We start from the raw sequence: 16,726 nt of genomic DNA, 5'->3' as shown, positions 1-16,726 counted from the left end.
TAGAGAATTTTTGGGGTATTGTGACGAAGAAGGTGAAAGAAAACAGACCCAATAATGCAAATGAGCTGAATGCCGCGATTGAAGCATTCTCGGCATCCAAAACACCTCAGCAATGCCACAGACTGATTCCCTCCACGCCACGTCGCATTGATGCAGTAATCCGTGCAAAAAGATTCCCAACCAAGTACTAAGTGCATTAATTGACATTTTCAAATGTTTGAATTTGTTTTGCTGTTCTAAATCTTTTTTTTTTTACATGGTCTGAGGAAGTATTCAAATTTTTTGAGATAGGATTTCTGAGTTTTCTTAAGCTGTATGCCATAATCAGCCATTTTAAAATAATAAAAGGCTTGCAATATTTCAGTTGATGTGCAATGGATACAGAATGTATGACATTTTCATGTTTTTAGTTGCATTCCAGAAAATAAAGGACTTTATCATCCATCCATCCATTTTCTACCGCTTATTCCCTTTTGGGGTCGCGGGGTACACCCTGGACAAGATGCCACCTCATCGCAGGGCCAACACAGATGGACAGACAACATTATCACAATATTGTAATTTTCTGAGACAGTCCTGTACTGTTAATATCTGCTTACTTTCTCTTTTAACATGTTCTATCTACACTTCTGTTGAAATGTCATAAAATCATTTATTCTTCTATTGTTTGGATGCTTTACATTAGTTTTGGATGATACCAAAAATTTGGGCATTGATCCTGATTTTATAAACATAATCTAAATAAAAGAAAAGCGAAAAAGATGTTGTGATGCCAAAAAATATCGACGTAATCATAGTAGTATTGACTAGATACGCTACTGTACTTGGTATCATTACAGTGGATGTTAAGTGTAGATCTACCAATCACATTCGTTTACATTTTGACGCCGGTGAGCTACGGTGTGTAGTGAAGCTCAGTGGCGGATAATAATCTATACTAAACTCCAAACAAAACAGGACAATGGCATGACAATATACAAATAAACAATCTATTCCTCGTCCTGCACGGATGATACTTGTAAGAAATTTAATTTATTCATCGCCATGGCGGCGAGAATTAGTCATTTACAATTAGCTAAAACACTGGACGTTTGCCGCTAGCTAGCTAGCCATGTCTTAAAACATCTCTTCCGGTAGGTTTCAGTGTTAAAACTTCACCTTAATCGTTAGGTTTTAAGCCAAAAAGCTTCCGTTCTCCCTTTTCTGTCTACACACTGTGTCTGTTTGGTAGTACTTCTTGATTGAGTGCCGCCGAACATGCTCGTGTGCTCGTAATCCACCAATGTCACAACGTGACGACGATGGGGGCGCCGTGGTGTATAGTATTGTACCGAATATGATTCATTAGGATCGCGGTTAAAACTAATACCGGTATACCGTACAACCCGACAATGAACACAAAAGTCTACTTACGACAGTTTGACTCATCGGATTTGTCCTTGCAGTCTGCGTCTCCATCACATTTCCAGTTGATACGGACACACTCTCCACTCCCGCACTGGAACTCGTTCACCATGCACCGAGGTTTCTGGGGTTCGGTTCTCCTGCTGCAGCGCTCCATGGATTCGTCCGACTTATCCTTGCAGTCTGGGTCCCCGTCACAGCTCCACAGTGCCGGGATGCATTCCGAGTCATTGCATCGGAATTCGTGCTGGTCGCAGCTGGGGACCGAGCACTTTTCTTCATCACTGCCGTCTCCACAGTCGTCGTCGCCATCGCAGACGAAGATTGGCGCTATGCACTTTCCGTTATGGCATTGGAAATCCTTGGATGGACAGGCCTTGGCATCTGCAGGCACATAAATTTGGAGCAAACCGAGGGAGTGAATATTAAATGGGAATGTTTTTGATGAAATACAATGTGTAAATCAGAATTAGAATCAGAATCAGAAATACTTTATTAATCCCCGAGGGGAAATTAATATTTTCAGCACAATCCCATTCAAGATCAGACAAACATTACATGGAGACAGAACAGGATCGCTGACGGGTCTGCCAACTTCCGGCGCCCCTTACAAAACAGGTGGGATCGTGAGTCTCAGACACAAAGGACCTGAGCAACTAAAATCCAAATACCACACAATAAACAGTGAGCAAACTATATGAAGACAAGGCAACTTGTGCAGACTGCCTCATTTACATGAGGCTTTGTGTGTACTATGCAGCGTTCACCATGGAAACACTCATTTACTGCTCATTCATATTACTATGCTTTTACCTGTGGCATTATTTTTTGGACATTTACAACAGAACAATGAACTCATTTTTTTTTTAGCGTGCTGAAGGCGTGCTCATGGAAGAAGCTTGTCATAAATTGTGTGTTTGTTGGAATGTTTCAGACGTAAGAAAATACATTGTCAGGACTATGACTTGGATTTGTTTTGCTTCTTCGATGCAGAGGGAATTTGGGACGAGCCAGGCGTGAATTAAGGTACATGATGTATTTATTTATACACTATATTACAAAAAGGGAAAACAAAGGGCGCGCTCAGTGGCGGATAATAATCTATACTAAACTCCAAACAAAGTAGGACAATGGCATGACAATATACAAATAAACAAAAGATACTACCAATGGTACAAAACAAACCAAAAACTTGCACAGAGGCATAAATATAAACCAGATCTTACGTGGCGTGGTCTAATCAATAATCAGCGTGGCAAGGCAAGGTAGGTGCATGGTCATCAGGGTTCGATACAAAGTCCGGTATGTAAAGCAGTAAGCACATGGTACAGCAAGCAAAGTTCCCAGGCCGAGGAACAGAAAACAAATGACTTAAATAGTGACTCTGATGATGAGAAACAGGTGTGAGGCTGAGGACAGGGGCGTGACTTGGAGACCAGGTGGAAACTAATGAGTAACTATGGAAACAAACAAAACCAGGAAGTGCAAAACGGGAAACAAGAGACCAAAAACAAAACATGATCAAACAGAAAACTGATTTACAGGCATGATATACATTTTGCAAAACGTTTTTTTTCATATAGGAGATATGCTAATAACAAACGTCATTAAAAACAGGCCGGCAGGGACCAAACGAATAGATTGAATTTGTTTTGATCAGCCTCCTATGTTATCCAGCGGCTGAATAATTATAACAAAATACCGCGAACCTGAGAGGGGAAAGCAGTAGAAAATGGATGGATGGATATCAGAATCAGAAGCAGATACATTTCATTAATCCCCGAGGAGAATTGCTAAATAGATTATATGACTTAAAAAAACTCCAAAGACATGCACCTGGGGATAGGTTGATTGGCAACACTAAATTGGCCCTAGTGTGTGAATGTGAGTGTGAATGTTGTCTGTCTATCTGTGTTGGCCCTGTGATGAGATGGCGACTTGTCCAGGGTGTACCCCGCCCTCCGCCCGAATGCAGCTGAGATAGGCGCCAGCGACCCCCCACCACCCAAAAGCAACAAGCGGTAGAAAAATGGATGATCTGACTAAAAATTGTATTTTTGACTGTTCAAATATGTTGATTCACATAACATAGGACAGAGCTGCAGTGCCATCACCTCCTTTCTCAAAGCCATTTCTACACAACTGCCAGCTTGCATGTTCTTTCTAGATGTTTTGATAAATCACACTGCGTGTGCTAAATGGCTATATGTGCATTTTCTCCTCCTAGTATTCAGGGAGTTGTGATGTTTAACATATTCATGAAGAGAAATCAGATGTCCCCAGTACCGGTCCATGATGCATTTGCAACCGGGCCGCACAAAACAATTTATAAACACGCATTTTTTCGACATAACATTCACCTGTCCCATTAGACCAGGGGTCCCCAAACTTTTTGATTCGGGGGCCGCATTGGGTTAAAACAACTTGGCCGGGCTGTAAATATATATGCATATACACTGCAAAAAGTCAGTGTTCAAAAACAAGAAAAACAAATACAAAAATTAGGGGTATTTTATTTGAACTAAGCAAAATTATCTGACAATAGAACAAGAAAATTTGGCTTGTCAAGACTTTCTAAAACAAGTAAAATTAGCTAACCTCAATGAACCCAAAACTACCTTAAAATAAGTATATCCTCACTAATAACAAGTGCACTTTTTTTTGGTAGATAAAAAAATGACACCTTTTTGCTCAATATGTTGAAAAATATTCTTAAATTAAGAAAATGCTAGTGCCATTATCTTGACATAATGATATGCGCCCGGCAATACATTTCTTGAAACGAGCAAACTTATACTAAAAACTAATTTATTGTTCTTAACGGACAGGCAGCAAGGCAACAGCGTGTTACTCTCGGGGTCTCCTAGCAGCTCAGGGAAATCATATTATCTAAAAATGCATTTTTTCCATCGATAACATGACATCATCGCGTGCATATATACAGCCCGGCCCGCGGCCAAATTTATTTTTATTGTAATTTTGAAGAATCTATCTAAATGCGCATGAACTGTATCTGTTCTAAATTGTTTGAAATGTCACATGTTAAATGTTCAAATATTAACTGTCAGTTTGCTGTACTGTGCCAACTGTACTACTATACGAGTACGTATTTTCTATTGTTTCATTGACAATAAAACAGCAAAGTCCATTTGGCTGTCATCTGTTTTAATTATGAGACACAATTGTGTCAAAATCATGATTTTTTTACATGCTTGAAATAAGAAATTATTACTTTAAAAAAGTAGTTTTATACTTGTGAGTGCTAATGACACAGCTTTGCAACAGTTGATATTCTAGTTTCAAGCATCTTTTACTCAATATAGGTCATAAAATCTTAACAACAAGTTGTAATATCTAACTGAGATCATTTAGGACCAAACCACTTAGAACAAGTAAAACACTAACATAAAATCTGCTTAGTGAGAAAAATTATCTTATCAGACAGAAAATAAGCAAATATCACCCTTATTTGAGATATTTAATCTTACTTAGATTTCAGTTTTTGCAGTATATATATACATGTGTATATATATAGGCCCGTACTGTATGATAATGGATCGGAAAGGACAGATGATGATATATATATATATATATATATATATATATATATATATATATATATATATATATATATATATATATATATATATATATATATATATATATATATATTTTTTTTTTTTTTTTTTAACCTGGGACTGTCAGGCTTGGGTTCCATTTTTTTCCTCTGTGTGTGTAGTATTTCCTGTCAGCGCTCTTATTTTGTTGGTTTCCTGTCTTTCTCCCTGAGCGCTGTTTCCCCTCATGGCGTCAATCAGCCCGCTCCTATTTAGACCTGTCTTCCCATCCAGTCAGGGCTGGATTATTGTCGATGTCACCTCTGTATTGTCGCTCCTGTCCTGTCGTGTTGTGTCGTGCCATTGCAGCGTAGCGGTAAGCTATATTTCGGTAGCCGTTTGTAGCTTACTGTCTTTAGTTACCTGCTTTCAATTTGTCTTTTTACTACACATCTGTTTTCCTGCTCGCTACCCGCTAGCTTCCACGCTAGGCCCTTTTGTTTCTGCTAGCTTCCATGCTAAGCTCCTTTTGTTTTCTAGCTCTCATGCTAGCTCTTTTAGTTTGTTATCCGCCTCGTGCGTGTTTTTTGTTGTACCCCTTTTGTTTGGTTTTGTCTTAGTGTTTTATTAAACCATGTTTCCTTACTCAATGCCTGCCTTTTTCTCTGCATCTTGGGGTTCGTCACAAACTAACTCTGACAGGGACTTCCCAAGGGCCGGATTTTGGACGCTGGCGGGCCGGATCTGGTGTGGGGCCCCCTGCACTAGACAGAACAATAAGCTTGTTTATAGATCTATTACAAAACTCCCGATAGGAAGTTGTAGTTTGATCAACATATACAATGTAAATGTATATGCTCCAGATTCTAGCCAATGACTGATTTCCATCTCAACACAAACAAACAAGCCCGGGTCTTCCACAAATTCAGCGTTATTGTGACTTGTATTTTTCCTGTACCTATTATTGCTGTATCTATCTGCCACACGGAGCCGGTCCATGAAAAAAACTTCTGCATTAAATCAAAAAGGTTGGGGACCTCTGCGCTAAACGGATTGCCCTCCTTATAGCGCTCACTTAAGAGATGCAATCTTCTGCGAACATGTTTAGTAGATCAGCTTTGCGTGCGCTATTTAGTTTGCACTTGTGCTAACCTTTAGAAAATCAGTCCGAAAAGGTACATTTTACTTTACAGCCATGTGTCCCAATACTTTTGTCCATACATTGCAGGCTGATCTTTATTTAGACTACTTTTTGCCAACTTCTCCCATCTTCAACTTAAATTAAGTTTGCGCTCGTGCTCCTCTTAGAAGCTGACTCTAGAAGCATGTGGGAGTCGATAAGAGAAATGTGCAAGTTGAAGGACAGATACTTAACTTATCAGAGCATACATTAAAACTCATCGGGGAGGCTGAAATATCAGCAGTAATAAGCTTGTCCCTCCATCTTAGCTGGGAAATTTTGGTTAATGAGTACAGGGAAAATTTCCTCATTCCTCTCAGTCTTTGAGGGTCTCGTGCAAGTCTAAGGACTCTGATCTTTCGTCAACATGTTGACAGATGAAAGATATGTTAAATAATGCACATAGGAGAAACATAAAACAAATCTACTAAAATACAAAGCGCCAAAATGCCAACCTTCAGACAAATATTATCCCACATAAAGTGAATGTGACAGTTAAAGGCCTACTGAAATGAGATGTTGTTATTTAAATGGGGATAGCAGGTCCATTCTATGTGTCATACTTGATAAATTTGCAATATTGCCATATTTTTGCTGAAAGGATTTAGTAGAGAACATCCACGATAAAGTTCGCAACTTTTGGTCGCTAACAGAAAAGCCCTGCCTGTACCGGAAGTCGCAGACGATGATGTCACATGTTGATGGCTCCTCATATATTCACATTGATTTTAATGGGAGTCTCCAACAAAAACAGTTATTCGGGCCGAGAAAACGACACTTCCCCCATTCCTTTGAGCGAGGATGAAAGATTCGTGTTTGAGGATATTGATAGCGACGGACTAGAAAAAAAAGAAAAGAAAAATCAAGTAAAAAAAAAAACCGCGATTGCATTACGACGGATGTAGATGTTTTTAGACACATTTACTAGGACAATTCTGGGAAATCCCTTATCTTTCTATTGTGTTGCTAGTGTTTTAGTGAGTTTAATAGTACCTGATAGTCGGAGGGGTGTGTCCACGGGTGTCTTGAGGCCAGTGTCTGATGGAAGTTGACGGCAGCTGTACAGACGGCACAAACTCGGCTGATCTCCGGTAAGTGGCCACTTTTTACCGCAATTTTCTCACCGAAAACTGCTGGTTGACAAGTGGTCGGGATCCATCTTAGCTCGACCGCTCTGATCCATAGTAAAGTTTCACCTCCGGGAATTTTAAACAAGGAATCACTGTGTGTTTGTGTGGCTAAATGGCTAAAGCTTCCCAACTCCATCTTTCTAGTTTGACTTCTCCAATATTAATTGAACAAATTGCAAAAGATTCAGCAACACAGATGTCCAAAATACTGTGTATTTATGCGGTTAAAGGCAGACAACTTTTAGCTGTGTGTGTGCACAGCGCTAATATTTCCTAACAGTCCGTGACGTCACGCGTACACGTCATCATTCTGCGACGTTTTCAACAGGACACTTTGCGGGAAATTTAAAATTGCAATTTATTAAACTAAAAAGGCAGTATTGGCATGTGTTGCAATGTTAATATTGCATCATTGATATATAAACTATCAGACTACGTGGTCGGTAGTAGTGGGTTTCAGTAGGCCTTTAATAATAGTTGGGTGCAGTTGAGAGTGTGGAGGGTCACAGATGGGTACAGGCCCCAATTGAACTGTCATGTGTTATGACTCAGGAGGTTGTACACATTAGTCTGCATATCCTAGTTTGTACGCCTCCAAGATATTTCATTAAATATTGCTGGGATAATCATAAGTCATAATTACTAATTGTGTACGATAATTATCAGACGGATATTCATCGGATCAAGATCAAGAATTATGACGTCATACCGATATTTTGCTAACATTATAAAAATAGCACCGGTAAGATATATTTTTTATTACTATGTGGGTTAAGGTGAACAAATTAAGCACTCCTACTTAATAGGAACTCTTTGTCCCTTGTCCTACTGGGAGACTTCAACGCTCACGTTGGCAACGACAGTGAAACCTGGAGAGGCGTGATTGGGAAGAATGGCCGCCCGGATCTGAACCCGAGTGGTGTTTTGTTATTGGACTTTTGTGCTCGTCACAGTTTGTCGATAACAAGCACCATGTTCAAACATAAGGGTGTCCATATGTGCACTTGGCACCAGGACACCCTAGGCCGCAGTTCCATGATCGACTTTGTAGTTGTGTCATCGGATTTGCGGCCTCATGTTTTGGACACTCGGGTGAAGAGAGGGGCGGAGCTTTCTACCGATCACCACCTGGTGGTGAGTTGGCTGCGATGGTGGGGGAGGATGCCGGACAGACCTGGGAGGCCCAAACGCATTGTGAGGGTCTGCTGGGAACGTCTGGCAGAGTCTCCTGTCAGACAAAGTTTCAATTCCCACCTCCGGAAGAACTTTGAACATGTCACGAGGGAGGTGCTGGACATTGAGTCCGAGTGGACCATGTTCCGCACCTCTATTGTCGAGGCGGCAGATCGGAGCTGCGGCCGCAAGGTAGTTGGTGCCTGTCGGGGCGGCAATCCTAAAACCCCTTGGTGGACACCAGCGGTGAGGGATGCCGTCAAGCTGAAGAAGGAGTCCTATCGGGTCCTTTTGGCTCATAGGACTCCGGAGGCAGTGGACAGGTACCGACAGGCCAAGCGGTGTGCAGCTTCAGCGGTCGCGGAGCCAAAACTCGGACATGGGAAGAGTTCGGGGAAGCCATGGAAAACGACTTCCGGACGGCTTCGAAGCGATTCTGGACCACCGTCCGCCGCCTCAGGAAGGGGAAGCAGTGCACTATCAACACCGTGTATGGTGCGGATGGTGTTCTGCTGACCTCGACTGCGGATGTTGTGGATAGGTGGAAGGAATACTTCGAAGACTTCCTCAATCCCACCAACACGTCTTCCTATGAGGAAGCAGTGCCTGGGGAATCTGTGGTGGACTCTCCTATTTCTGGGGCTGAGGTCGCTGAGGTAGTTAAAAAGCTCCTCGGTGGCAAGGCCCCAGGGGTGGACGAGATCCGCCCGGAGTTCCTTAAGGCTCTGGATGCTGTGGGGCTGTCTTGGTTGACAAGACTTTGCAGCATCGCGTGGACATCGGGGGCGGTACCTCTGGATTGGCAGACCGGGGTGGTGGTTCCTCTCTTTAAGAAGGGGGACCGGAGGGTGTGTTCCAACTATCGTGGGATCACACTCCTCAGCCTTCCCGGTAAGGTTTATTCAGGTGTACTGGAGAGGAGGCTACGTCGGAAAGTCGAACCTCGGATTCAGGAGGAACAGTGTGGTTTTCGTCCTGGTCGTGGAACTGTGGACCAGCTCTATACTCTCGGCAGGGTTCTTAAGGGTGCATGGGAGTTTGCCCAACCAGTCTATATGTGCTTTGTGGACTTGGAGAAGGCATTCGACCGTGTCCCTCGGGAAGTCCTGTGGGGAGTGCTCAGAGAGTATGGGGTATCGGACTGTCTTATTGTGGCGGTCCGTTCCCTGTACGATCAGTGCCAGAGCTTGGTTCGCATTGCCGGCAGTAAGTCGAACACATTTCCAGTGAGGGTTGGACTCCGCCAAGGCTGTCCTTTGTCACCGATTCTGTTCATAACTTTTATGGACAGAATTTCTAGGCGCAGTCAAGGCGTTGAGGGGTTCCGGTTTGGTAACCGCAGGATTAGGTCTCTGCTTTTTGCAGATGATGTGGTCCTGATGGCTTCATCTGACCAGGATCTTCAGCTCTCGCTGGATCGGTTCGCAGCCGAGTGTGAAGCGACCGGAATGAGAATCAGCACCTCCAAGTCCGAGTCCATGGTTCTCGCCCGGAAAAGGGTGGAGTGCCATCTCCGGGTTGGGGAGGAGACCCTGCCCCAAGTGGAGGAGTTCAAGTACCTAGGAGTCTTGTTCACGAGTGAGGGAAGAGTGGATCGTGAGATCGACAGGCGGATCGGTGCGGCGTCTTCAGTAATGCGGACGTTGTACCGATCCGTTGTGGTGAAGAAGGAGCTGAGCCGGAAGGCAAAGCTCTCAATTTACCGGTCGATCTACGTTCCCATCCTCACCTATGGTCATGAGCTTTGGGTCATGACCGAAAGGATAAGATCACGGGTACAAGCGGCCGAAATGAGTTTCCTCCGCCGTGTGGCGGGGCTCTCCCTTAGAGATAGGGTGAGAAGCTCTGCCATTCGGGAGGAACTCAAAGTAAAGCCGCTGCTCCTTCACATCGAGAGGAGCCAGATGAGGTGGTTCGGGCATCTGGTCAGGATGCCACCCGAACGCCTCCCTAGGGAGGTGTTTAGGGCACGTCCAACCGGTAGGAGGCCACGGGGAAGACCCAGGACACGTTGGGAAGACTATGTCTCCCGGCTGGCCTGGGAACGCCTCGGGATCCCCCGGGAAGAGCTAGACGAAGTGGCTGGGGAGAGGGAAGTCTGGGTTTCCCTGCTTAGGCTGTTGCCCCCGCGACCCGACCTCGGATAAGCGGAAGATGATGGATGGATGGTGTAGTGTTGTAAATAGTCAACGGGAAGGATTTTAGTAAGATATAAGCCATGAGCACTACACAGCCAGAAAAAAAATTTAGGCAGGACAAGTAAAAATATTGGGGCAAGTAGATTTGAGAAGTCGGGCAAGTAGAAAAAACAAAGGGTGCTAAGTCTGCAGGCAGTAGGAAACACACGGTTAAGTGTAGGGAGTAAAACTGATGGCATTCTTAAGTTCAAGATTTTTGGAGTGGGCTTCAAGAGACATTTTAGCTTTTATATTTTATAAGATTATATACTTTTTGTAAGAAGCACAATTATTAAATATATTTATGTGAATAACTAATTGTTCAAATCTGTATATAAATATGTACATAAAGTGTTGTAATTACATTCCAACTCCGCGTTCTTCTTGGTCATCGCCGCCGCCGCTGCCACCCCCCCGCCGCCCCACCCCACCACCACAAATAGATGCCTGACCTGTGGGAAACACTGATATTACAACATACATCTCGAGATATCTAGCAACAGAGGGAAGGTAGTTCAAGGTCATGGTGGTAGGCCGCAGCTCTCAGGCGCTGACCATCCATTCATCACCCCTATGAGATTTGCGTCGAGGGCGTTGGGTTGGGGTGGTGGGGGTGTGTATGTGTGGCGTACATTCTTGTGGATGTGTGTGTGTGTGTGTGCGCGTGTGTGTGTTTGTGTGTGTGTGTGTGTGTGTGCGTGTGCGTGTAAGCCCGTAGTGTGTCTGTGTTCCGCAGCCTTGATGTATTGTGCAGTCGCTAGTCCAAAGTCAACAACAGGTGTTCATGTCGTGAGCAATACATGGAGTACCGGAGACACTCAATGCTACGCCCCTTTAGGGAACGCCCACAGCGGTGACGACAGGGGAAGTGAAATCTGTCCTAATGGAACCCCCACCGTAGCACTGACAACGCAAGAGTGGACACTGGATTTGTAACGTGATCCAATATGGTTGATACTTATGAATATACTAAATTTTGCCTATCCAAACTAAGAAGTATTATGATTAAAAAAAAAAGCTTATGGATGCTATTAATTCACTTGTTTTTTGTGCATTTTAATCAAGTGAGAATTGCAAATTTGTACTGGTCATTGCGCACTTAGCAATTTAGCAACTATAATTAAGACTTATTTAATAACGTAGGATTAATAAACAATCATTTATGAACTATTAAAAAGCTATTAGTGGCTTAACAATGTAGTTAGACTGCAAAATAGGACTTAAGGCTCAGTATATCATTGCAATGATGTGGTTTTATGTGGTCTGTGTCTTTAGCTGACATGAAATATTGTGGAAATATGTATTTCTGCACATGTTATTGCTTACTGTGTTTAACTTAAGACACACTTTATACTTGTTCTGTCTAAAGCAGGGGTGCCCACACTTTTTCTGCAGGCGAGCTACTTTTCAATTGACAACCTCGAGGGGATCTACCTCATTTATATATATCATTTATATTTATTTATTTATGAAAGAGACATTTTTGTAAACAAGTTAAATGTGTTTAATGATAATACAAGCATGTGTAACACATATAGATGTCTTTATTTCACAAAGACAAGAATATAAGTTGGTGTATTACCTGATTCTGATGACTTGCATTGATTGGAATCAGACAGTAATGATGATAACGCCCACATTTTCAAATGGAGGAGAAAAAAAGTTGTCCTCTCTGTACAATACCACATGAAAGTGGTTGGTTTTTGGCATCTAATTCATCCAGCTTCCATACACTTTACAAGAAAAACATTGGCGGCAAATTCCGTAGCTTGCTTGAATGACATTCACGGTACCGGAGGGTCTTGTGAGATGACGCTGGCTGCTGCAAGATCATTATTATGAAAATATGACCGAGAGGAAGGCGAGAAACACTTTTTATTTCAACAGACTCTCGCACCGTACCTTCCGTCAAAACTCTAAAGGCCGACTGCACATTTCCTATCTTCACAGTAAAAGCCTTGCTTCATGCTGCCTGCGCTAACTAAAAACAGAGTCTCGGAAAACTGGCGTGCACAAGCGATCCCTCAGAAAGCTGGCGTGCACATCACTTGTGCACGCCAGCTTTCCGAGACTCTTATTTTGTTAGCGCAGGCAGCATGAAGCAGGGCTTTTATTGTGAAGATAGGAAATGTGCAGTCGGCCTTTAGAGTTTTGACGGAAGGTACGGCGCGAGAGTCTGTTGAAATAAAAAGTGTTTCTCGCCTTCCTCTCGGTCATATTTTAATAATAATGATCTTGCAGCAGCCAGCGTCATCTCACAAGACCCTCCGGTACCGTGAATGTCATTTAAGTGACGTCTTGGTGAAGATTGATGATCACTAATTTTTAGGTCTATTTTTTTTAAAAGCCTGGCTCGAGATCGACTGATACACCCCCCGCGGTCGACTGGTAGCTCGCGATCGACGTAATGGGCACCCCTGATTTAGTGGGTTCAATGTGGTATAAAAATACAACAATTGAAGTGTGATGACAGCATGAATAAAGTAAATAACTAAAGAGAGGTGCAAACTCTGCATGTTCCGTTGTCTCCCCTGTGGGCGGCCCCTTTCAGCAAAACCCTTCTTGTAGTGACAGCCCTAATTTCCCTTAAAGGCCTAGTGAAATGAGATTTTCTTATTTAAACGGGAATAGCAGGTCCATTCTATGTGTCATACTTGATCATTTCGCGATATTGCCACATTTTTGCTGAAAGGATTTAGTAGAGAACATCGACGAGAAAGTTCACCACTTTTGGTACTTCCTGAAAAAAAGCCTCGCCTTTACCGGAAGTCGCAGACAATGACGTCGAAAGTGTGGGGGCTCCTCACATATTCACATTGATTTTAATGGGAGCCTCCAACAAAAACAGTTATTCGGACCGGGAAAACGACAATTTCCCCATTAATTTGAGCGAGGATGAAAGATTTGTGTTTGAGGATATTGACAGCGACGGACTAGAAAAAAACCCCCCAAAAAACGCAATGCCATTGAGACGTATTCCGATGTTTTTAAACACATTTACTAAGATAATTCTGGGAAATCCCTTATCTTTCTATTGTGTTGCTAGTGTTTTAGTGAGTTTAATAGTACCTGATAGTCGGAGGGGTGTGTCCACAGCAGTGTTAATTTTGACAGCAAAATTTGATTTAGTTTTAGTCAGTCTTTTGACTAAAATGTAATTTAGTTTTAGTCATAATTTAGTCATTTAAATTGTTTTAGTTTTAGTTTAGTTATAGTTGACAAAATATCATAAGATTCTAGTCGACGAAAACTACAGTAGATTTAGTCGACTAAAGGGTAATATGTAAACTTTCCCTTCAATTTCTGAAAGACAAAGCAAAACAGCGGAAAAATCACCGATACAAGTCGTATTTTGATGAAAATCATGTCTCAAATCTAGTATTTCACAAGTAAGCCGTGTAATAAACGGGATAACGTCGAGTGAGTTGTATGTTGTGGAAAATGCTTACCTGTGTGTGGATTTCAGGGTGATTCTACTGTAAATGTCGCTTCAAGTTTGTTGTGTTTTTCCCCGTAATCCTCGCGCTGCATTTCTTACACTGCATCTTGTTATCTTCGACGTCAAATATAAAATTTCCCCATACGTCCTCTCTCCTCTTCCTCCCCGGCGTTGACATGTTGTCTTCTGCAGCGCATTCCCGGGTCAGTCTCAAACGCAAACTACGTTTACGTAACTCCCTTACCACGTCGCTCTGATTGGTTCTCTTCCCAACTGTCCCCGCCTCTTCATAACGAAATTAGTTCCGATTGGATCTCGTCTCTGGCAGACATTTTCGTCTCGTTTTTATTCGTTGACGAATTAGTCAATACACATCGTCATCGTCTTAGACCATGTAAATTATTTTTTATTTAGTTATTGTCTTGTTTTAGTCAGAAAAAAAAAGGTCGTCGACGATAACTATGACGAAAATTTTTCACCAACAAAATTAACACTGGTCCACGGCCGGGTGTTGACGCCAGTGTCTCAGTTAAGTCGACGGCAGCTATGGACGGCACAAGCTCAGCTTTTACCCGGTAAGAACTGACTTTTTAACCACAATTTTCTCACCGAAACCTGCTTGTAGACATTTGGTCTGGATTCATGCTCCATACTAAAATTTCACCTCCGTGAATTTCAAACAAGCAATCGCCGTGTGTTTGTGTGGCTAAAGGCTAAAGTTTCCCAACTCCATCTTTCTACTGTGACTTATCCAATATTTATTGAACAAATTGCAAAAGATTCAGCAACACAGATGTCCAAAATACTGTGTAATTATGCTGTTAAGGCAGACGACTTTTACCTGTGTGTGTGCGCAGCGCTCACACTTCCTAAAACCCCGTGACGTCAGGCGTACACGTCATCATTTCACGACGTTTCAAAGACGAAACTCCCGGGAAATTTGAAATTGTAATTTAGAAAACTAAAAAAGCCTTATTGGCATGTGTTGCAATGTTTATATTTCATCATTGATATATAAACTATCAGACTGCGTGGTGGGTAGTAGTGGGTTTCAGTAGGCCTTTAAACTTGCTGGAGCTCACAAAGTAAACAAACATGGCTTTCGTCGGTTGTGCGGCATTTCGTTTGGTCCTTTCTGAAGAAGACATCCCGCACCAAACACAGCGTGATGAAGAAATAAAGACACAAGCTTTGGTATATCAAACCTTATCATCCAACCATGAAACCGCCAGCATTCATGCCTCGGAAGCCTGTTAAGACGCTCCCAATGGCAAAGAGGTTTCATCCCAAAGTGAGCCTCGAAGAAAAGCCGTTGGCCATTCTTATTGCTCTAGGGTCCGAAGAGTGCAAAAGGGGCCGTAGGCCAAAGCTGTAATATATATGTGCAGCTGCGCCAGAAGCTAACACATAAAACCGCTTTTTTTTGGATATACTGTACATTTGTAAGCATATTACGATGTGATCGCCACATTTATAGATAGAAATACGGATAGAAGATTCCTCATTTTTGGATAACCTGTTAGCTCTACCTCAGTAGTGATGTCATATTTGGTTAGAACAAATCTACAGGTACAGTTCTTCATATACTGTACATATTTGTTTACACCCAGGAGTGCATGGACCACATTTAAATCTTCATTTTAAAAAAAAATATATAAATAAGTTATTTGTTGTCTCTATTGGTATCGGCTTGAAAAAAAATATTGTGCATCCCCACTGAGTACGCTTTCTTGGGGTCGCGGGGGGTGCTGGAGCCTGGACAACTCGCCACCTCATCTGATGGAAACCATTGAGCCTGAAATTGAACTTTCTTTTCTGATATCCTGTGTGTCTTTATTAGCACGATTGCCTCAAACTACAAACCCCGTTTCCATATGAGTTGGGAAATTGTGTTAGATGTAAATATAAATGGAATACAATGATTTGCAAATCCTTTTCAACCCACATTCAATTGAATATGCTACAAAGACAACATATTTGATGTTCAAACTCATAAACATTTTCTTTCTTTCTTTCTTTCTTTTCTTAGTTTATTTCGAACATCCATCCATCCATTTTCTGCCGCTTATTCCCTTTGGGGTCGCGGGGGGCGCTGGCGCATGATTTTTGCAAATAATCATTAACTTTAGAATTTGATGCCAGCAACATGTGACAAAGTAGTTGGGAAAGGTGGCAATAAATACTGATAAAGTTGAGAAATGCTCATCAAACACTTATTTGGAACATCCCACAGGTGTGCAGGCTAATTTGGAACAGGTGGGTGCCATGATTGGGTATAAAAGCAGCTTCCATGAAATTCTAAGTAATTCACAAACAAGGATGGGGTGAGGGTCACCAATTTGTAATCAAATTGTCGAACAGTTTTAGAACAACATTTCTCAACGAGCTATTGCAAATAATTTAGGGATTTTACCATCTACGGTCCGTAAAATCCTCAAAAGGTTCAGAGAATCTGGAGAAATCACTGTACGTAAGTGATGATGTTACGGACCTTTGATCCCTCAGGCGGTACTGCATCAAAAACTGTCATCAATGTGTAAAGGACATCACCACATGGGCTCAGGAACACTTCATAAAACCACTGTCAGTAACTATAGTTGGTTGCTACATCTTTAAGTGCAAGTTGAAACTCTGCTATGCAAAGCAAAACCCATTTATCAACAACA

General features: G+C 42.2%; 1 protein-coding gene across 5 annotated transcripts in view; it reads right to left on the bottom strand.

Annotated features, from left to right (window-relative positions):
- Nucleotides 1-16,726, bottom strand: part of lrp8 (low density lipoprotein receptor-related protein 8, apolipoprotein e receptor) — a 438,760-nt gene that overhangs the window by 144,446 nt on the left and 277,588 nt on the right. For all 5 annotated transcript variants that reach the window (XM_061883665.1, XM_061883666.1, XM_061883663.1 and 2 more), the window contains exon 5: nucleotides 1,414-1,788. In XM_061883665.1, the coding sequence (XP_061739649.1) occupies nucleotides 1,414-1,788 (375 nt within the window). The remainder of the gene's footprint in view (nucleotides 1-1,413; nucleotides 1,789-16,726) is intronic.

Source organism: Nerophis ophidion, linkage group LG22 (genome assembly GCF_033978795.1).
Source record: "Nerophis ophidion isolate RoL-2023_Sa linkage group LG22, RoL_Noph_v1.0, whole genome shotgun sequence".
Taxonomy (NCBI): domain Eukaryota; kingdom Metazoa; phylum Chordata; class Actinopteri; order Syngnathiformes; family Syngnathidae; genus Nerophis; species Nerophis ophidion.
This window is presented reverse-complemented; position numbering and strand designations above follow the sequence as displayed.